At 43.7% G+C, this 23421-nt stretch overlaps 1 protein-coding gene across 15 annotated transcripts in view; it reads left to right on the plus strand.

Annotated features, from left to right (window-relative positions):
* pleca (plectin a) overlaps positions 1–23421 on the plus strand; it is a 155213-nt gene that overhangs the window by 109757 nt on the left and 22035 nt on the right. For 9 of the 15 annotated variants that reach the window (XM_023975804.3, XM_023975801.3, XM_023975803.3 and 6 more), the window contains 20 exons: positions 796–888; positions 6135–6301; positions 9445–9560; positions 9694–9800; positions 10706–10825; positions 11418–11513; positions 11653–11780; positions 12886–12979; positions 13240–13394; positions 13608–13935; positions 14095–14172; positions 14279–14440; positions 18984–19088; positions 19506–19601; positions 19716–19841; positions 19968–20120; positions 21674–21828; positions 22167–22293; positions 22633–22816; positions 23083–23103. In XM_023975804.3, coding sequence (XP_023831572.1) covers positions 796–888; positions 6135–6301; positions 9445–9560; positions 9694–9800; positions 10706–10825; positions 11418–11513; positions 11653–11780; positions 12886–12979; positions 13240–13394; positions 13608–13935; positions 14095–14172; positions 14279–14440; positions 18984–19088; positions 19506–19601; positions 19716–19841; positions 19968–20120; positions 21674–21828; positions 22167–22293; positions 22633–22816; positions 23083–23103 — 2611 coding nt within the window. The remainder of the gene's footprint in view (positions 1–795; positions 889–6134; positions 6302–9444; positions 9561–9693; positions 9801–10705; positions 10826–11417; positions 11514–11652; positions 11781–12885; positions 12980–13239; positions 13395–13607; positions 13936–14094; positions 14173–14278; positions 14441–18983; positions 19089–19505; positions 19602–19715; positions 19842–19967; positions 20121–21673; positions 21829–22166; positions 22294–22632; positions 22817–23082; positions 23104–23421) is intronic. The other 6 variants (XM_023975808.3, XM_023975798.3, XM_070436506.1 and 3 more) reach the window with 1 other exon arrangement.

Here is a 23421-nt window from a genome sequence, read left to right on the forward strand (position 1 = left end):
ATGGTTTTAGGAGCAGCAGTTTCATCAGGCAGGATTTAGGCTACCAACTACCTAGCCAGTTGTAGCTCAATCTCGGCTGCAATGATCACGTTCCCGCACTGACTGACTGTGTGGAGGCTCATTGATTTAACGTTACACTAGCAAAGTTATGAATGATATAGAAAAAGTAAAGTAATAAAATATATAGCTGTCGGCTATATTAGCCACGACTTACCGCTCTTTGTGCAGCTTCAAATGTCGAACAAAGTTGTAAATTGTTGCGCATCCATCTGTAATTTTCTTCCCGCATGATTTGCAAGTTGCAATCCGTTTTTTGTTGATACAGCGTCGTCTTTATATCCGAAAATAATCATTTTGGGGTATCGTCTTTCCAAGGGCTCCATCTGAATTCACCCGCCGACGTTCCTCTGCACTGCCGCACAACTTTTTCTCAGCTGGCACAATTAGATTGGCTGCTGTCCGATTCAAACTGTAATCCGTTAAATGAAGAGTTGATGCGCTGCACACTTTTTTTAATAGCATCATATTTAATATTTGGGCTTGGGGAGGGTATCAAGTCAGGTCGAGTCATAAGGCTCAAGTCCAAGTCAAGTCACGAGTCATTGGTGTTAAAGTCAAAGTCGAGTTGCAAGTCATCATATTTGTGACTCCAGTCTGACTCGAGTCCAAGTCATGTGACTCGAGTCCACACCTCTGCCTTATAATTCATTAGCTCACCATTTAGATATAAATAAATCTAGAGGGACAATTTTCTGTTAGATGGTTGTACATACTTGTGTCCCATTTTTGTGACAGGTCAAACTGGTCAACATCAGAAATGATGACATCGCTGATGGAAACCCCAAGCTGACCCTGGGCCTGATATGGACCATCATCCTTCACTTCCAGGTATGTCATGCTTCACTCATAACATAAAACAAACCAATATGTTTATTATTCAAATGATAGGCCTTGGCCAGGGTGATGCGATCTTGGTAAAACATCCAATGTAGTGCAACCTGTTTGTTACACTACATGGCCAAAAATATGTGGACACCTGCTCGTCGAACATCTCATTCCAATATCATGGGCATCAATATTGAGTTGGTCCCCTTTTGCTGCTATAATAGCCTCCACTCTTATGGGAAGGCTTTCCGCTAGATGTTGGAACATTGCTGCGAGGACTTGCTTCCATTCAGCCACAAGAGCATTACTGAGGTCAGGCACTGAGGTCAGGCACTGATGTTGGGCGATTAGGCCTGGCTCGCAGTCAGCGTTCCAATCAATCAAATTTCAATCAAATGTATTTATTGATAAAGCCCTTTTTACATCAGCTGATGTCACAAAGAGTTATACAGAAACACAGTCTAAAACCCCAAACAGCAAGCAATGCAGATGTAGAAGTACGGCTGTGAAAAACTCCCTAGAAAGAAAGGAACCTAGAAAGAAACCTAGAGAGGAACCAGGCTCTGGGGGTGGCCAGTCCTCTACTGGCTGTGCCGGGTGGAGATTATAACAGTACCAAGATGTTCAAACGTTCATAGATGACCAGCAGGGTCAAATAATAATAATCACAGTGGTTGTAGAGTGTGCATCAGGTCAGCACCTCAGGAGTAAATGTCAGTTGGCTTTTCATAGCCGATCATTCAGAGTTAGAGACAGCAGGTGCGGTAGAGTGAGAGAGTCGAAAACAGCAGGTCCGGGACAAGGTAGCACGTCCCGTGAACAGGTCAGGGTTCCATAGCCGCAGGCAGAACAGTTGAAACTGGAACAGCAGCAAGGCCAGGTGGACTGGGGACAGCAAGGAGTCATCATGCCCGGTAGCCTTGATGTATGGTCCTAGGGCTCAGGTCCTCCGAGAGAGAGAAAGAAAGAGAGAAGGAGAGAATTAGAGAGAGCCAAGATGTTCAAAATGTTCAAAATGACAAGCATGGTCAAATAATAATCAGAATAAATGTCAGTTGGCTTTTCAAGCCGAACATTAAGAGTTGAAAACATCAGGTCTGGGACAGGTAGGGGTTCCATAACCGCAGGCAGAACAGTTGAAACTGGAACAGCAGCAAGGCCAGGTGGACTGGGGACAGCAAGGAGTCATCATGCCCGGTAGTCCTGACGTATGGGCCTATGGCTCAGGTCCTCGAGAGAGAGAGAAGAAAGAGAGAAGGAGAGAATGAGAGGAGCATACTTAAATTCACACAGGACACTGGATAAGACAGGAGAAGACTCCAGATATAACCAACTGACCCTAGCCCCCCGACACAAACTACTGCAGCATAAATACTGGAGGCTGAGACAGGAGGGTCAGGAGACACTGTGGCCCCATCCGATGATACCCCCGGGCAGGGCCAAACAGGAAGGATATAACCCACCCACTTTGCCAAAGCACAGCGCCCCGCACCACTAGAGGGATATCTTCAACCACCAACTTACAATCCTGAGACAAGGCCGAGTATAGCCCACAAAGATCTCCACCACAGCACAAACCAAGGGGGGGCGCCAACCCAGACAGGAAGATCACGTCAGTAACTCAACCCACTCAAGTGACGCACCCCTCCTAGGGACGGCATGAAAGAGCACCAGTACGCCAGTGACTCGGCCCCTGTAATAGGGTTAGAGGCAGAGAATCCCAGTGGAGAGAGGGGAACCGGCCAGGCAGAGACAGCAAGGGCGGTTCGTTGCTCCAGAGCCTTTCCGTTCACCTTCACACTCCTGGGCCAGGCTACACTCAATCATATGACCTACTGAAGAGATAAGTCTTCAGTAAAGACTTAAAGGTTGAGACCGAGTCTGCGTCTCTCACATTGGTAGGCAGACCATTCTATAAAAATGGAGATCTATAGGAGAAAGCTCTGCCTCCAGCTGTGTGCTTAGAAATTCTAGGGACAATTAGGAGGCCTGCGTCTTGTGACCGTAGCGTACGTGTAGGTATGTACGGCAGGACCAACTCGGAAAGATAGGTAGGAGCAAGCCCATGTAACGCTTTATAGGTTAACAGTAAAACCTTGAAATCAGCCCTTGCCTTAACAGGAAGCCAGTGTAGGGAAGCTAGCACTGGAGTAATATGATCAAATTTCTTGGTTCTAGTCAGGATTCTAGCAGCCGTATTTAGCACTAACTGAAGTTTATTTAGTGCTTTATCCGGGTAGCCGGAAAGTAGAGCATTGCAGTAGTCTAACCTAGAAGTAACAAATGCATGGATTATTTTTCTGCATCATTTTTGGACAGAAAATTTCTGATTTTTGCAATGTTACGTAGATGGAAAAAAGCTGTCCTTGAAACAGTCTTGATATGTTCGTCAAAAGAGAGGTCAGGGTCAAGAGTAACGCCGAGGTCCTTCACAGTTTTATTTGAGACGACTTTACAACCATCAAGATTATGATGAAGCGTGATTCATCACTCCAGACAAGGTATTTCCACTGCTCCAGAGTCCAATGGCGAGAGCTTTACACCACTCCAGCCGACACTTGGCATTGCGCATGGTGATCTTAGACTTGTGTGCGGCTGCTGGTCCATGGAAACCTATTTCCTGAAGCTCCCGACAAACAGTTCTTGTGCTGACACTGCTTCCTGAGGCTATTTGGAACTCAGTAGTGTGTGTTGCAACCAAGGACAAACATTGTTTGCGCGCTACGCGCTTCAGCACTCATTRTGTGAGCTTGTGTGGCCTACCACTTCGCAGCTGAGCTGTTGTTGCTCCTAGACATTTCCACTTCACAATAGCAGCACTTACAGTTGACCTGGGCAGCTCAGGCAGGGCAGAAATGTGATGAACTGACTTGTTGGAATAGTGGCATCCTATTACATTGCCACATTGAAAGTCACTGAGCTCGTCAGTAAGGCCATTATACTGCTAATGTTTGGCTATGGAGATTGCGTGAATGTGTGCTCGATTCTATACACCTGTCAGCAACAGGTGTGGCTTACATAGCTGAATCCACTCATTTGAAGGGGTGTCTACATACTTTTTACCATGTAGTGTATATTTCACCTGGAAGGATCATTTCTGATCCTTGCCTGCAGTACTAGGGAAAGCTACAGTAGTACATTATGACTTTTCTGGGCCAACTAATCAACTCCAAGCCCACCGCYTCTGTTGATAGAGCAGATATGAGTCCAATTAAATTATTCCAAAAAAATTGTCCTCTTTTGGCATTTGGCACCCGATTTCTATACACAACTCTGCTACTCATTATTCCCATATGTCTGAAGAATTTCAGACTAAACATCGAAYYAAAAAAAAACATATTGAAACTCTCATACCATGTGAGGTTTTKATCCTCAAAATAACTCAATAAAGGATGGAAATGATTTCTCCCCAAATGGGAGATGCTGGGAGTATTTGGTTATTMGTTTAGCAGTTGAGACTATTTTGAAATATGGAAAAAGAAGGGCACGGAGATTCTTTGATTCTATAATGGATATACTGGTCATACTGGGATTARCATCATGTGGAATTCCGTCCACTCCAGGGTGACTCAGTGTTTCCCGTGGGGKGGCAGGAAAGAGAGTTAGCGGATATAAGCATTTCAACGAGTCCCACCATTGGCTATACTTTTTTTTTGATGAGAGGAATCTGACTTCGTTCCAAATGGCACCCTATTCCCTATGTAGTTCACTACTTAGGCCCATAGGCACAACATTATTATCCTTTTGTTTACGGTTGGATGAAGTGGAAGGAAGCAGGAATCTCTATAGATTCTCATAAAGGCAAATTGATGTTTCCGTGTGGTGTGTGTGTGAGTCACATCATGAGTACCAACATAGAAGTGTGGTTCCCCCACTACAGAGAAGAAGGGAGAGGGATGGCAAGGTCAACGTTTTCCCTCTCTCCACCCTTTCCTTCAAAAAAGCCTGAAAGTGATATTAGAACCACTGACAGTGTTCCACCACCGGCCAAACATTGAAKGTGTCACATTGGTCATAAAGCAATCTTTCTTGTTCCAATAAGGCTCTATAYAGTGTCCTTTTTATGACTAAAAGTAACCACTACTCCATGGATCATCCATTTTTTATTTGGTTATTGTTTTATTTTTGGTGGTTGAGAGGGGTTTGGGTTATGCAATTGTATTTCTAGCAAGGGAATACGTTCATTATTTCACACTGCATGGAACAAACACAGTGTGCACTGCACATGTAGTATTGAGCATTGCGTAACAGCAACAAAACACTAAAGTGAACACAGCTCCACCATTTATCTGAAGTTACCTCAGTGTTGTTGAAGCTTCCTGTAGATGCAGTAGTTATCATCTCTCTCTCTCCAGAGGGAAATAGACTGCTGAGAGATTCTCAAGGCTGTACCTGTGACTCGTAGCTTTATCTTCCAACTTCGTTTAAACGGGCATTCGCTGCAGGAATTCACTGCACCTTATTAAATGCTGTGCCCCGTGGATGTTTTTACTCTCACAACTTGAATTCTGCAACCGGGAACATAAAGCTGTTTGGGGTGTTTTCACAGCCGCAAACGGCAATAGATTTCATATGCATTTTGCATCTGACTGTTGGTTATTGAGGTTGAAAACGTGAGTCATCTTAAGCCTGGATCAAGTCACGTTGCTTATTGGAAAAAGGTTTCCCTGCCTTTGWACTTGAAATCAATGCATTATGATTATACCAAAGCACACAGAGTTCTCTTCCGTTATGTTCCCTTTATCCACAGACCATAACCCTTTTTGCCAGCCTTTTTTCCAGTCCACCACACCTTGAACCATCTATAACACCTGTCTCTTATACACATCTAGATGTGTATAAGAGACAGCTATAACACTGTTATTCAGTCCTGGGGACCTACAAGGTTTGCAAGCTTTTGTTCAAGCTCAGTTCTAACACACCTGATTCAAATAATTAACTAATCATCAAATTAGTTAAATCAGTTCCAGGCTGTATCACAACAGGCCGTGATTGGGAGTCCCATAAGGCGGTGCACAATTGGCCCAGCATCGTCCGAGTTAAGGTTTGGCCGGGGTAGGCCGTCATTGTAAATATGAATTTGTTCTTAATTGACTTGCCTAGTTAAATAAAGGTTAAACAACAAAAGAAATAAAGATGTGTTAGTACTACTCGAATTGAACAAAAGCCTGTATACCCTATGGATCCTCAGGACCATGATTAAAGAACACTTCCTGCCTCACCAATACCCCCCCCCCCCCCCCCCCCAGATCTCCGACATCCAGGTGAATGGCCAGTCAGACGACATGACGGCCAAGGAGAAGCTGCTGCTGTGGTCCCAGCGCATGGTGGAGGGGTACCACGGGATGCGCTGTGACAACTTCACCACCAGCTGGAGGGACGGCAAGCTCTTCAACGCCGTCGTACACAAACACAGGTGAGATGCATCCTTGAAGGTGTAGTATTGAGGTGGTCTGACTGGGACTTGAGGACATTGCGGGTGTCACGGGGAGGTTGTGCCAGGGGGGATACATGGACATCCAAGAACACATTTTTTAAGCTATGCCTAACCACTTTGTGATTACATGCGATTGCCTGGGCCTGCTATAATATACGTCCTTGGGACATAGTGAACCCCTGTGCTCCTTGTAAGGCTCCACCTACATGTTACATTTGCCATGTATTGCTGTGCATACAAAGACAGGAATGTGAAATTCATATTCACTGTCACACTGCAGACAGGCGGACCTCTTCAGATAGTTATGCAATCAGTCGTCAATCAAAGTCAAACATTACTTCTCATTATTTTATCTGGAAGCAGTTTCATTGATGAAAACATTTTATTTGCTATAGCAACGCATGTCCAGGTATGCATTCAAGCACATAGCAATAATACACTGAGTGTACAAAACATTATGAACACCTGCTCTTTCCCGTGATGTAGACTGACCAGGTGAAAGAAATCCCTTTTTGATGTCACTTGTTAAATCCATGTGTCGATGAAGGAGAGGGGACGGGTTAAAGAAGGAATTTTAAGCCTTGAGACAATTGAGACATGGATTGTGTCTGTGTGCCATTCAGAGGGTGAGCGGGCAAGACAAAATATTTACGTGCCTTTGAACGGGTTATGGTAGTAAGTGCCAGGCGCACCGGTTCGTGTCAAGAACTGCAATGCTGTTGGGTTTTTCACGCTCAACAGTTTCCCGTGTGTATCAAGAATGGTCCCCCACCCAAATGACATCTAGCCAACTTGACACAACTGTGGGAGGCATTGGAGTCAACATGGGCCAGCATCCCTGTGGAACCCTTTCGACACCTTGTGGAATCCATGGCCCGATTAATTGAGGCTGTTCTGYGGGTAAAAGGGGTGCAACTCAATATTAGGAKGGTGTTCTTAATATTTTGAACACTCAGTGTATTTAWTAATYATGATGATAACAGATTGAATTTGTWTAGCGCTTTTTATTACAGCAAGAATCTCAAAGACTCTCTTAAAACAACAAAACCAAGCATTRCAGTTTGCCTGTTGACAGTTCTGGGTGGAAGATCTTCCTCAGTCATCCATAGAGGCAGGGGAAAGTCTAACACGTCACACATAAATGCCTGTGGAAAAAAGAATAGCATAAGAGGTCAGGGTAGATTTTGACAACAGACTTTTCATGTTTGCACGTACTGTATAAACACACCCTGTAGGCTCACACATACACACACACACACACACGACTCAGGAGAAAGGCACAGGTGGTGGCGAGGCAGCTTTGAGGTAGTATTTAGTTGCATGGAAAGAGAGAGGATTGTGACTGAGGGGTTGTGTCCCATGAGTRTGAAAATAAGACGCTGTGCTTTTAAGTCTCGGCAGATAGCAGCACAGCTCAGGTACGCCCAGGTGTCTCAGGTGTGTCTGCCATACAAACTCCACACAGACCAAGAGCAAGACAGAAACACACTGCAGAACGACAAATCAACAAAGTAGTCTGGGCTCACACACAACAAWTTGAATTTGGGGAAAAGCATGAGAAAGTCATCTCTCAATTCTATGACCGTCGACGCTCAAGGCTTGCACGTTYTCTAGCTGTGGAAAAGGGGATGCTAAATCAAAGGCAATGTGGATACATGAGACACTGAACTGAAAAACGGACTGGAAAGCTTGAACGATKGTTGTGTTTTGGGGAGTGACTGCCGCTACAGTATGAACGTCTATTTAATTGTATCTGGAGGGTGAGAATGCATCATGAACCTTGTAAAATCTTAAAAACATCAGTCCCAGTCTCATACGCGGATGGATTTGTAAGACTGTAAGGAAAAACTGCAAGAGGAGAGTTTTTGAACACTGTTTGCAGTTGAGGACACCCACACACACCCTCACCATGATGCACAGTCTGAYGAAGAAGTTCCGCTCCTCCAAGAGACGGTTGAACAGCACCTCCAGCAGCACCCAGGGCTCCGTCAGTGACCTGGAGGACCGGGTGGTCATGCTGTGTGAGGACATCCCAGCTGAGAGCAGCTCCTTTGACTCGGGTCAGGGGTCCCAGAGCCRGGGGAAGTCCTCCTCCAGCCGAGGCTCCCAGAATGGGGAGGCAGGGTCTGCGTCAGGGTCAGAACCTCYCATAGTGCACCTGAGCAGGGACAGACACTCCTACAGACACTCTGATATGGAGCACCAGCCCACTGGCCATGGAGACTACAATGTGCAAAGAGTTGTGAAAGGGTATGGAGGGTTTATGTGATTTTTTTCATTAAGGTGGTGGTTGGGATRCACTTTGATAGCCTTCCTTTTTTTTCTACTTCTAGACATWAGTTAATTTCTAATAGGGAATATAACAATTTATGCAATTTATGCCTTTTTATAATTTGTTTACAAAACCCCTGTATTTTGTCTAACCATGCCAGACTAAATCCCTTGGCAAATATGAGGTGCCCTGTGCTCATTCCAAGCAGTCAAAGCTTGTATCTGCATGTTATTTGACTGCAATTACTTTTATTGGCAGTGTGCATGGAATTACTTGCATGTTTTGTGCATGGAACGGTGGGGGGCTTTCTAAGTTACTGGTTGGTAGGAGCTCTTGTTTTTTCCTGCCCTCCTCCTGTCTGTATTCACATTCCTCTGAGAGAGGCATGWCGATCAGGATCTAATGTAGGCAATTCCACCCTTTCCCGACTTATTTTTATCTTCTTCATTGTTGGACATAAAAGACTAAAAACACCAGGAAGTCAAGTGTTTTTAATTTTGGAAATCTGTTCACAGGTTTTCACATGCATAATAGAGAGACACGTGATCATATACAAATATAAGCAATGTTTGAAATGGTTATGTTTTAGTCAAATATTATATCTGTTTGAGCTTCTTGCGGTCAATTTGCAATCTACAAATTATTTGTAATTATGTTTCCGGCCCCCGACCATCTGCAAAAAAAAAAAGGGTTTTAGAAAATGAACTCTTATTTAATGGTTTTACCTAAATGTTTCGGGGGTTGCAAAGAMGAATATAATACATCCATTTGCACTATATTCTATAAGAAAATACAGTATCTGAGATTCAATTTCATAGTTTGAACAGTCTTCTCTATGTTCTGTCCCCAGGCCTACTCTGATTGACATGAGTAAGGTGTACCGACAGACACCTGTAGAGAACCTGGAGCAGGCCTTCAGTGTGGCAGAGAGAGACCTGGGAGTCACTCGGCTGCTCGACCCAGAAGGTAACGTGCGAGTATTGTTTTCTCCATTACTGTCAATACTATTTGCAGATATCTGTATTTGTATGAATACTTGCATTTAGCTTATAAAGAACATCTGTTTTTAACTGATGCTCATTGTCTCCCCTCTATTAAGATGTGGATGTGCCACACCCAGACGAGAAGTCCATCATCACATACGTGTCCTCCCTGTATGACGTCATGCCCCGTGTACCTGACGTCCAGGATGGGGTGAAAGCCAATGTGAGTGTTGTCTTCTTGCAACCGTATAGGTCATCACCACCAAGGGGCTTCCTCCTGGTCTCACCTACGAGGCCACATCTTCCCAAACTTTAAGATGTCTTTGACGCTCCAGAGGGAATTTTCCCTTATGTACAGGTATAGGATCAGCTTCCCCTCCCCCAATTTTTACATTGATCAATAGTGGGGGAAATGCAAAACTGAACCAAGATCAGCATCTAGAGGGAACTTCACCCAACACCATGTTTGACCAGTGGAGTGATTTTTAATGCAGTGGTATGGAGACTCCCGAGTTTTATATTGAACAAAACATATAAATGCAACATGTAACAATTTCAAAGATTTTTTTTTMGTTACAGTTCCTAGAAGGAAATCAGTCAATTMAAATAAATTCATTAAGCCCTAATCTATGGTTGGGCATAAGCCCACCCACTTGGGAGCCAGGTCCACCCACTGGGAGCCAGGCCCAGCTAATGAGGCCCAGCTAATGAACATTCAATTCTCTGGCAACAGCTCTGTTGGACAGTCCTGCAGTCAGCATGCCAATTGCAGGATCCCTCAAAACTTGAGACATCTGTGGCATTGTGTTGTGTGACAAAACTGCACATTTTAGAGTGGCCTTTTATTGTCCTCAGAACAAAGTGCACCTGTGTAATGATCATGTTGTTTAATTAGCTTCTTGATATGCCATACCTGTCAGGTGGATGGATTATCTTGGCAAAAGAGAAATGCTCAGTAACAGGGATATAAACACATGTGTGCACAACATTTGAGTGAAATTAGCTTTTTGTACATATGGAAAACTTCTGGTACCAACACTTTACATGTTGCGTTTATATTTTTGTCCAATATAGTTTCATTAAACTTTTCTCTAATGAACATTCTCCTGTCTCCTGTGTGTCCCCCAGGAGCTGGAGCTGCGCTGGCAGGAGTACTATGAGCTAGTGACCCTGCTTTTGCAGTGGATCAGACACCACATCATCGTGTTTGAGGAGAGGAAGTTCCCTACCAGCTATGAGGAGATTGAGGTAAGTCTCCTCACCTATTGGGGAAATCTTTTGCTTGATACATGTAAGCGAATATTTTAATTTTCTGTTTATTTAATTGTTTATAATAATTGTCTTAGAGACTTGATACTGTATATGTCAAAAGCAATGTTCAGTTGTAACAGTGAATTAAACATGATTTTTTGGAGTAGCTGTGGAGTAGCAGTTATGGAAGTGGTACTAGCCTCCATAATACCTTATGTCTCGCTTGATGAGGAAATACTGTTTGTCTCTGAAGTGGTACTAGCCTCCATAATATTATTCTCGCTTGATGAGGAAATACTGTTTGTCTCTGAAGTGGTACTAGCCTCCATAATACCTTATGTCTCGCTTGATGAGGAAATACTGTTTGTCTCTGAAGTGGTACTAGCCTCCATAATACCTTATGTCTCTCTGATGAGGAAATACTGTTTGTCTCTGAAGTGGTACTAGCCTCCATAATACCTTACGTCTCGCTTGATGAGCAAATACTGTTTGTCTCTGATTTCTGAAAATTGTCTTGAGGGATGTGATGAAACAAGAACTATGTTCACTTGTCATGTTGAATTAATTCAGCAACATTTTAAATATTCAGGTTCTTTGGCGCCAGTTTCTGAAGTTCAAGGAGACAGAGCTGCCTGCAAAGGAAGCTGACAAGAATCGATCCAAACATGTCTACAAGTCATTTGAGGTTAGTAAATAATCCTCTAAAAAGAGAAGAAGCCGAAACACCCAGAGTGAATAGTTATATCAACTAACTGTATCAAATAGATGCTGGCCATTTTTTTGGAAAGTTTTTCCTGACTGCCTGTCTGTGTCTGTCCTTGCAGGGTGCAGTTCAGGTGGGTCATGTCAAGGTGCCCCCTGGATACCACCCTATCGATGTGGAGAAGGAGTGGGGTCGTCTGCATGTAGCCATATTGGAGAGAGAGCGTCTTCTAAGGACAGAATTTGAGAGGTGGGTCAGCCATTATACAGACATACAAAACGGTGTCGGAGGGCCTGTGGTGTTTGAGATTATATCTTCATCTTTGAGATGAGGCTTGAAATCTGTTAAGTGTTTTTTGTTAGATGCCGTTTTGAAGAGAAATTCTCGATTTAGGGACTCTGTCACACAGTGTTTTTGTTGTTTCAGTTGTTAAAGCAAACTCGATGTTTACTAGAAGTAATAAATGAAACATTGGAGAAAGTAGCCAGGGGCATCTGTAACTATGTGGCTGCTGTGACTATGTGGATTAATAACCAGTTTTCTAGATGTGAGAAGACATTGTGAGATAAAGATAGCTGGACAACCCGACCATGACTCACTGAAAGATCCATGCGTTGCCATGGCAAAGAGTTCAAAACCTTTCAATAATGTGATTATTTGCTGTCCTAAGCAAGTTATTATAGGACAATCCTTTCCAAATCACAAGCAGGGCGTATGTAGTTTTTTGGTAAGGCTTGGTCTCTCATCACAAGACTTCCAGTCTTGAAGTAAGCAGTCAGGGCAGCGGTCGGAGAAGCTACTGTGGTCTGTGAGTCACGCAACAGCCAACCACACAACACCTTATCGCACTACAACATCCTGTGGACTGTCATCATATCTACTGGGGAGGACAAGCTGTCAGTGAATCCATCATGGCCTTTGCCAGTCAGAGCTATGGTTTAGAGTATTTATTTCGCAAGAAGATCGAGAAGGAGTGAGTGTTACCATGCCTAAATAACGTTTCTGAGAAGATTGTTGGATGTTTGCTGTAATTTGCAGAAGTTTTTTTTTCTCCAGATATTATATTGAAGCTATTGAAATGAATTCATACCGACATAATTTTTTATGTGTATTATTTATTTATATTATTATATCTTTATTCAACCAGTTTGTCCCATTGAGGTCAAAATACTTGTTTCACAAGGGATCTGGCCAAGGGGCCAGTGTTGTCTTTGAGTAGAGTACTGCCAGTCATGATTTACAGTACCATCATTGAGTTAAATCGTTACCTCATTAGACAATACCTCAGCCAAGAGCCGAGTTATGATAGACTGTGGAACATGTCTCAACTGATGTGTTGACCTTTGACCCTCAGGCTGGAGCGGCTGCAGAGGGTTGTCAGTAAGGTCCAGATGGAGTCTGGGGTGTGTGAGGAGCAGCTCAACCAGGTTGAGGGCCTGCTACAGATGGTGAGTCTCACACCCTGCTGGGGCAGACAGTCACTAGCCAATATAGACTGTATAATGTACAGTCTGTGGCCCTACAGATTTGTAACCACAAGCCCATGCTAGACTGAGTCTAGTCATTGATACAGTGAATGAATACCCCACAGATTGGATGTGTTCGGATGTTCAAAAGCATTCTCAGGCTGATGGACTGATGTCTAATGATGCTGTATTCAAGATGGAACACATGGTGTCACYGTGTTTATACTGTGTCTATGTTCTAGGATGTCCGTTTGCTGAACTCAGGAAAGCCTGCTATGCACACAGCAGAGATAGAGACAGACCTGGACAAGGCCGAGGGCATGATCCGGTACCTCTTCAACGACGTGCAGCTGCTGAAGGACGGACGCCACCTACAAGCTGAACAGATGTACCGCAGGTCAGGACAACCACTGAGTAAAACCACTTCAGCGCCACGTCATTCACACAGAGCATTACTGTGTTATTGTGAGGCCTTGTGCGACACGCGACGACACCTAAGCCTCTTACTGTATTGTAACTATTATATTATTACTATGTSTTTACATCTTTATGACAACTTGGTTTGTTGTCGTTGAACAAGTCATCATTGTTCCTGCTGTTTTACCTCCAGAGTGTACCGTCTCCACGAGCGGCTGGTGAACCTGCGCAGTGAGTACAACCTGCGCCTGAAGTCCGGGGTAACCATCACCCAGATACCCATGTCCCAGATGCAGACCCTTCAGCAGGCACCCATGAGGGTGCGTCCCGAGCTGGACGAGGTGACCCTGCGCTACATCCAGGACCTGCTGGCCTGGGTTGAGGAGAACCAGAGGCGGGTGGACCAGGGGGAATGGGGCTCGGACCTGCCCACCGTGGAGTCCCAGCTGGGCAGCCACCGCGGCCTTCACCAGTCAGTGGAGGAGTTCCATGCTAAGATTGGCAGGGCAAAAGCAGACGAGGTACGTTGGGAAAAACGACCTGGGATGGGATTGGAATTGGACTGATTCAGTCATACCATCATTGATCCTCTTTGGTTAATGCTCAAAGTAGTCTGACTGTTTCTTTTTCTAACCCTGCTTCTTCTCTAATCTTTAGTCTCTTTTTCTATTCCCCTTCAGAGTCAGCTCTCCCCTGTCACCAAAGGTGCCTACAGAGACAACTTATCCAAGCTGGAGTTGCATTATGGCAAGCTTCTGGTATGTTCTGGACTCGAGATATGAACGTACAACTACAACTTTTCGACTGTCTGACATTRATCTAATGCGTCTTCTCCAATCTCCTTTATATTCTTTTCTCCTCAAGAGTTCTTCCAAGGCTCGMCTGCGCAGCCTGGACGGGCTTCATGCCTTTGTCACTGCAGCCACCAAGGAGTTGATGTGGCTGAATGACAAGGAGGAGGAGGAGGTGAACTACGACTGGAGCGAACGCAACACCAACATGACAGCCAAGAAAGACAACTACTCGGTAMGGCTGTTCTCATCCTCAKCGTACCTGGAAAGMTCAACTTCAATTAAAWACGACGAGAGCTATAAGCATAATACGGTATCTTGTAGAGTAAAGTAAAAAGCTATCGCACTTTACAGAACAGCAGAATGCCATCTTTAATTAGCTTTTGATCAGATTCTGTTTAATAAAAAAAAAAATGTATTTGTATTTATTAAGAATCCCCATTAGCTGCTTCCAAGGCAGCAGCTACTCTTCCGGGGGTCCGAACACATAAAACAAAAGATAAAACACTACATCATATAACATTATTACACCACTACATATCTACAATACAAAATGTATAATACCACCATACAACACTATTACAATGTGTGTGTGTAGAATGTGTGTGCTAGCGTATGTGTGCGTATGTGTGTGTCTGTTCCTATGTGTGTGTGTGTATCTCTTCACAGTCCCGCTGTGTATATTTATCTGTTTTTTCAATCTGATTCTACTGCTTGCATCAGTTACCTGATGTGGAATAGAGTTCCATGTAGTCATGGCCCTCTGTAGTACTGTGCACCTCCCATAGTCTGTTCTTGACTTGGGGATTGTGAAGAGACCTCTGGTGGCATGTCTCGTGGGGGTATACATGGGTGTCCGAGCTGTGTGCTAGTAGTTTAAGCAGACAGCTCGGTGCATTCAGCATGTCAACACTTCTTACAAACCAAGTAGTGATGYAGTCAATCTCTCCTCCACTTTGAGCCATGAGAGATGTACATGCATATTATTAACGTTAGCTCTCCGTGTACATTTAAGGGCCAGCCGTGCTGCCCTGTTCTGAGCCAATTGTAATTCTCTGACGTCGCTCTTTGTGGCACCTGACCACACGACTGAACAGTAGTCCAGGTGCGATTAAACTAGGGCCTGTAGGACCTGCCTTGTTGATAGTGTTGTTAAGAAGGCAGAGCTGTGCGTTATTATGGAAAGACTTCTCCTCATCTTAGCTACTGTTGTATCAACATGTTTTGACCATGACCGTTTATAATCCAGGGTTACTACAAGCAGTTTAGCCATCTCAACTTGCTCAATTTCCACATTATTCATTACAAGATTTAGTTCAGGTTTAGGGTTTAATGAATGATATGTCCCAAATACAATGCTTTTAGGTTTTTAAATATTTAGGACTAATTTATTCCTTGCCACCCATTCTGAAACTAACTGCAGCTCTTTGTTAAGTATTGCAGTCATTTCACTCGCTGTAGTAGCTGACGTGTATAGTGTTGAGTCATCTGCAGACATAGACACAAGCCAGTGGCATGTCATTAGTAAAGATGGAAAAAGTAAGGGGCCTAAACGGCTACGCTGGGGAATTCCTGATTCTACCTGGATTATGTTTGAGAGGATTCCATTAAAAGATCACCCTCTGTGTTCTGTTAGACAGGAAACTCTTTATCCACAATATAGCAGGGGGTGTAAAGCCATAACACGTGCATTTTTCCAGCAAGAGCTATGATCAATAATGTCAAAAGCTGTCCTGAAGTCTAACAAAACAGCTCCCACAATATTTGTATCATCAATTTCTTTCAGCCAATCATCAGTCATTTGTGTAAGTGCCGTGATTGTTGAATGTCCTTCCCTATAAGCATGTTGAAAGTCTGTTGTCAATTTGTTTACTGTAAAATAGCATTGTATCTGGTCAAACACAGTTTTTTCAAGAAGTTTACTGAGGGTTGGTATCAGGCGGATTGGTTAGCTATTTGAGCCAGTAAAGGGGGCTGTGCTATTCTTCGGTAGCGGAATGACTTTTYCTTCCCTCCAGGCCTGAGGGCACACACTTTCTAGTAGGCTTAYATTGAAGATATGGCAACTAGGAGTAGCAATATCGTCCACTATTATCCTCAGTAATTTTCCATCCAAGTTGTCAGACCCTAGTGGCTTGTCAATGTTTATAGACAACAATCATTTTTCACCTCTTCCAAACTCACTATACGGAATTCAAAATGACAATGCTTGTCTTTCATAATTCGATCAGTTATACTTGGATGTGTAGTGTCAGCGTTTGTTGCTGGCACGTCATGCCTAAGTTTGCTAATCTTGCCAATGAAAAAATCATTAAAGTAATTAATTTATTATGATTAGGGATGCACTTGTGTAACGGATGTGAAATGGCTAGCTAGTTAGCGGTGGTGCGCGCTAATAGTGTTTCAATCGGTTACATCACTCGCTTTGAGAACTTGAAGTAGTGGTTCCCCTTGCTCTGCAAGGGCCGCGGCTTTTGTGGAGCGATGGGTAACGATGCTTCTTGGGTGACTGTGGCTGATGGGACGTAAAATTAAACTGTTACATTGATGCTGTTGACCCGGATCACTGGTTGCTGCGGAAAAGGAGGAGGTTGAAAGGGGGGTGAGTGTAACGGATGTGAAATGGCTAGCTAGTTAGCGGTGGTGCGCGCTAATAGCGTTTCAATTGGTTACGTCACTCGCTTTGAGACCTTGAAGCAGTGGTTCCCCTTGCAGAGCCGCGGCTTTTGTGGAGCGATGGGTAACGATGCTTCGNGGGGTATACATGGGTGTCCGAGCTGTGTGCTAGTAGTTTAAGCAGACAGCTCGGTGCATTCAGCATGTCAACACTTCTTACAAACCAAGTAGTGATGGAGTCAATCTCTCCTCCACTTTGAGCCATGAGAGATGTACATGCATATTATTAACGTTAGCTCTCCGTGTACATTTAAGGGCCAGCCGTGCTGCCCTGTTCTGAGCCAATTGTAATTCTCTGACGTCGCTCTTTGTGGCACCTGACCACACGACTGAACAGTAGTCCAGGTGCGATTAAACTAGGGCCTGTAGGACCTGCCTTGTTGATAGTGTTGTTAAGAAGGCAGAGCTGTGCGTTATTATGGAAAGACTTCTCCTCATCTTAGCTACTGTTGTATCAACATGTTTTGACCATGACCGTTTATAATCCAGGGTTACTACAAGCAGTTTAGCCATCTCAACTTGCTCAATTTCCACATTATTCATTACAAGATTTAGTTCAGGTTTAGGGTTTAATGAATGATATGTCCCAAATACAATGCTTTTAGGTTTTTAAATATTTAGGACTAATTTATTCCTTGCCACCCATTCTGAAACTAACTGCAGCTCTTTGTTAAGTATTGCAGTCATTTCACTCGCTGTAGTAGCTGACGTGTATAGTGTTGAGTCATCTGCAGACATAGACACAAGCCAGTGGCATGTCATTAGTAAAGATGGAAAAAGTAAGGGGCCTAAACGGCTACGCTGGGGAATTCCTGATTCTACCTGGATTATGTTTGAGAGGATTCCATTAAAAGATCACCCTCTGTGTTCTGTTAGACAGGAAACTCTTTATCCACAATATAGCAGGGGGTGTAAAGCCATAACACGTGCATTTTTCCAGCAAGAGCTATGATCAATAATGTCAAAAGCTGTCCTGAAGTCTAACAAAACAGCTCCCACAATATTTGTATCATCAATTTCTTTCAGCCAATCATCAGTCATTTGTGTAAGTGCCGTGATTGTTGAATGTCCTTCCCTATAAGCATGTTGAAAGTCTGTTGTCAATTTGTTTACTGTAAAATAGCATTGTATCTGGTCAAACACAGTTTTTTCAAGAAGTTTACTGAGGGTTGGTATCAGGCGGATTGGTTAGCTATTTGAGCCAGTAAAGGGGGCTGTGCTATTCTTCGGTAGCGGAATGACTTTTYCTTCCCTCCAGGCCTGAGGGCACACACTTTCTAGTAGGCTTAYATTGAAGATATGGCAACTAGGAGTAGCAATATCGTCCACTATTATCCTCAGTAATTTTCCATCCAAGTTGTCAGACCCTAGTGGCTTGTCAATGTTTATAGACAACAATCATTTTTCACCTCTTCCAAACTCACTATACGGAATTCAAAATGACAATGCTTGTCTTTCATAATTCGATCAGTTATACTTGGATGTGTAGTGTCAGCGTTTGTTGCTGGCACGTCATGCCTAAGTTTGCTAATCTTGCCAATGAAAAAATCATTAAAGTAATTAATTTATTATGATTAGGGATGCACTTGTGTAACGGATGTGAAATGGCTAGCTAGTTAGCGGTGGTGCGCGCTAATAGTGTTTCAATCGGTTACATCACTCGCTTTGAGAACTTGAAGTAGTGGTTCCCCTTGCTCTGCAAGGGCCGCGGCTTTTGTGGAGCGATGGGTAACGATGCTTCGTGGGTGACTGTGGCTGATGGGACGATGTTGACCCGGATCACTGGTTGCTGCGGAAAAGGATGAGGTTGAAAGGGGGGTGAGTGTAACGGATGTGAAATGGCTAGCTAGTTAGCGGTGGTGCGCGCTAATAGCGTTTCAATCGGTTACGTCACTCGCTTGAAGTAGTGGTTCCCCTTGCTCTGCAAGGGCCGGGGCTTTTGTGGAGCGATGCTTCGTGGGTGACTGTTGTTGATGTGTGCAGAGGGTCCCTGGTTCGCGCCCGGGGCGAGGGGACAGACTAAAGTTATACTGTTACACTTGCATATCTAGTAATATCCTCCCTCTTGCCATAAGTCCTGTGTTTTCTTTGGTTAATTTCAGGGGTTGATGAAAGAGCTGGAGCACAGGGAGAAGAGGGTCAACAGTGTCCAGGTCCAAGGAGATAAACTGCTGAAGGAGGGACACCCTGCCAAGACGACTGTAGAGGTGAGAAAAAATACATATATATCACCAGGAATTCAGCTAAAATTTATTTAGTAAATATGTTCCCAAGTATTCCCATGAATAAAAATAAAGATTTGTGATTGTGTCTCAATGTAATAAAGGTATGACATGATCATGTTATCTTCAAATACAATCTCTTTTTGGGCTTACTTGTGTTCAATTTACAGTGTTCAAATTATTCTAATTATGTTCCGGCCCCCTGACCATAGACTCAGACAAAAATCATCCCACGGCTAAATCTAGTGGCCTACCCCTGCATTACAGTATCTATTTAACAGGGATTTGTCTTTCATGTCTAAAAGCAGAGGACATGAGGATAGGTGGGTTGTTAAAGCGTTTTTTTTTTTTTTAAAGAGGCCAATGGTTGTCTTTACACCCGTCTCTCTCTCTCCAACAAAGGCCTTCACTGCAGCCCTGCAGACCCAGTGGAGCTGGATRCTGCAGCTTTGCTGTTGCGTCGAGTCCCACCTCAAAGAGAACACTGCCTACTTCCAAGTATGCCAACTCATATATCCCCCWCAGATGGTCCAATGAGCATAAAAACACTTCTTAAAACACATCATCCTATCTTTAAAATCGTTTGTGCTCCTCCTTTTCTACCCATTGTAGTTTTTCTCTGACGTGAAAGAGGCAGAGGAGAAGATGAAAAAGATGCAGATGACAATGAYGAAGAAATACACATGCAACCGTAACATCACTGTGACAKGACTCGAGGACTTGTTACAGGACGCAGCTGTAGGTTGACTTACTCTACTTGAAGAAGTGAAGGGGAAATTCAGCAACTCMACTTCAGTGACATTACAATAGCAACAGCACCGGTCATTGTTTGTTTCATTAAATACAATGTGATATTTCCTATAGGATGAGAAGGAGCAACTGAAAGAGTTTAAGACCCATTTGGATGGGCTGAACCGGAGGGCCAAGACCATTGTCCAGCTAAAGCCACGTAACCCAGCAACACCAGTCAAGGGCAAATTGCCTGTCCAGGCTGTCTGCGACTTCAAACAGATGGAGGTGAGGAGATATTAATGTTCATGTGACCAGCTTTCCAGTGGAGAAGCAAACACTCTTAGGCTACTACTTAGTACACTCCATCTCAAATACTTCTAGTAAGTTGTACTTATAAAGTCAATGAAAAGTCATTATTACTTKAAATGTTTGTGGTACTGACTCAAAACTAAATTAGAAGTCACATCAACTCAGTTTTTATTGTTAGCACAGCTGAAAACTGGCCTCCTTTAGACTAGTTGAGTATCTGGAGCATCAGCATTTGTGGGTTRGATTACAGGCTCAAAATGTCCAGAAACAAATACCTTTCTTCTGAAACTTGTCAGTCTATTCTTGTTCTGAGAAATGAAGGCTATTCCATGCAAGAAATTGCCAAGAAACTGAAGATCTGGTACAACGCTGTGTACTACTCCCTTCACAGAACAGCTCAAACTGGCTCTAACCAGAATAGAAAGAGGAGTGGGAGGCCCTGGTGCAAAACTGAGCAAGAAGACAAGTGCATTACAGTGTCCAGTTTGAGAAACAGACGCCTCACAAGTCCTCAACTGGCAGCGTTAACAGTGAGGAGGCGACTCCGGGATGCTGGCCTTCTAGGCAGAGTTCCTCTGTCCAGTGTCTGTGTTCTTTTTCCCATCTTAAACTTTTTATTTTTATTGGCTAGTCTGAGATATTGCTTTTTCTTTGCAACTCTGCCTAGAAGGCCAGCATCCCGGAGTCGCCTCTTCACTGTTGACGTTGAGACTGGTGTTTTGCGGGTTCTATTTAATGAAGCTGCCAGTTGAGGACTTGTGAGGCATCTGTTTCTCAAACTAGACACTCTAATGTACATGTCCTCTTGCTCAGTTGTGCACCGGGGCCTCACACTCCTCTCTAGGAACTCACTTGGTAAAGGACACAGGACTGAAAATTAATAAATTCAACAACCATGTCTCTGTCACATAAAAAATACGGTCATGGGTGGTAACTCTACAATTCAATTGAAGAGCCAAGGCACARGGGAAATGATTAGAGGTGCTGGCTTAGTGGGGGGTGTTAAATTTAAGTATACCTTACTTTAAAAAACTGCATTTGTATTACTAATATGAAGGTAGTACTGCTCACTTCAGCTATTTAAGTTTCTTGACTTTTTGAGGTGATCGGTTTCCTCAACATGTTTGAGCAGCCAGGACTTATCCGGTTTTACAGTGTATAAGCACATTCTATCAGAATCAGTGGAAATGTAGTGTTTATTCAAAGCATACACTGAGTGTGCAAAACATTGCTCTTTRCATGACACAGACTGACCAGGTGACTGGTAAAAGCTATGATCCCTTACTGATGTTACCTTTTAAATGCACTTCAATCAGCGTAGATGAAGGGGAGGAGACAGGTAAAAAAGAAAAATTGTAAGCCTTGAGACAAAGTTTTGTACACTCAGCGTAGACACTTAGAAGTAGAAAAGCAGTAGTATATTTAGATTTTTTTCTCTATGTTTATCTTATTAGTCATGCTTGAAGGCTTGTCATTAGAACTGGTCGAATACAGTACAATGTGGGCGTCCATTTTGTACTTCTTTCCAGCTCACAGTTCACAGAGGGGAGGAGTGTGCACTGCTYGACAACTCTCAGCCGTACAAGTGGAAGGTGCAGAACCCCAAAGGCAGCAAGGCCACCGTGCCCTCCATCTGTTTCCTGGTTCCTCCCACCAATAATGACGCAGTGAGCGGCGTCTCAGGGTGAGGCGACCAATCATCTCCTTACCATAAACAACATGCCTAAAGCCTTTGATTCAGCCTGACCATGAAACAAAATGGACAAAACTTTTGATTTAGCCTTACCATTAACAACATTAGCCTGTCCCAGATCTTTTTGTGTTCTTGCCCACTCCATTTTCATTGTCATGCCAAACATGTCTGGCATGGCAATTCCATAAGGAGTTGGCAAGAGAGCAGAAACATAGTGGCTGCCAGAATAAAATAGCATGGCTAAAACCTTTGACAGACATTTGATGCCTCGTGAAGACGTTTGACCCCAGCACCTGTATGGTTCACTAACCTCTAACCTCCCCCCACAGTCTGGACACTAGTCACCAGAACCTGCTGGTCCTGTGGCAGATGCTGCACGTGGACATGAAGAGCCTCATGTCCTGGCAGTACCTGATGAGAGACATCCACCTCATCACCACATGGAACATCACCATGGTGAGCTCATAGTTTCACACAGGCTGTGTCTCAAAATGTAACCCTATTCCATATTAAGATGCACCTTGGTCAACGGTAGTGCACTACATAGGGAATAGGATGCCATTTGGGATGCACACACATACTTTTTGGAGACAGTAGATCAGAGAATAAAGGACATTTCAGTTATTAGATGGTGTCTCTTTGTTGTAGAATTGAATTAGGCCCACAGAATGATTTATTCTTAGCTTTACAATTCCAAAGGTCCCGGAAACGGAGGGCGGGGTTCGGATGGAATTCGGCCAAAGAGAATATAACACTCTTCCTAACCACGCTCACTTTTCTTCCCCATCACCACAGTTCAAGACCCTGAGGGTGGAGGAGTACAGGCTAGCTTTGAGGAACCTGGAGCTCCACTACCAAGAGTTCCTAAGAGACAGCCAGGACTCCCAGCTGTTTGGTGCAGACGACCGCATGCAGGTGGAGAGTGGCTACAACAAGGCTAGCCAGCACTACGATGGACTGCTGCACTCTGTGGAGAAAGGTGAGTGTTGGACATCTGGGCAGGTAGAGGGTCTGTATAGTACAAGAAGTAGCATCAAACCATGTTATTTTTTTTGATGACATCAGTGTTGCACTTTGTTATGCACACGTTATTGCACACTTTGTTGCACTGCACACCTTATGAGTTGTCGTTGCATGTTCCGTTCATGAACATCATGATTTCAATATTCGTTGTTGGAAATGTTGAAATTCATCACAGGCCCATTCGTCTAGAAATGATGGTTAACTGTTGAATTCACATTACAGGCTGTGCGTCACCCACTGGAGGTAAGGTGTCCTAGTTGCAGTGTCAGATTGAGCACATTTGTGACTGGCTTAGCTTTTTCTCTGATAGTTCGGATTCGTTTCACTCCATCAACTTCACTCAARCTATCCATCCTTCAAGATTTTCTCTAACTTCGCTGTTCATTCATTGCATTAGCCACCTTGTCCAATCGCATGAGTTTGCATGTGTTGATGCATTGTGTTGTATAATCATGTTGTGTAATCATTTCTCCTGCATGAAGCTGGATTGAGTTTGATTTTGAAACTATGCGTTGATTAGCAAAAGCATGAGTGATTTTATGGATTTCATGAGACATATAG

The sequence above is a fragment of the Salvelinus sp. IW2-2015 genome, linkage group LG31 (genome assembly GCF_002910315.2).
Source record: "Salvelinus sp. IW2-2015 linkage group LG31, ASM291031v2, whole genome shotgun sequence".
NCBI classification, from domain to species: domain Eukaryota; kingdom Metazoa; phylum Chordata; class Actinopteri; order Salmoniformes; family Salmonidae; genus Salvelinus; species Salvelinus sp. IW2-2015.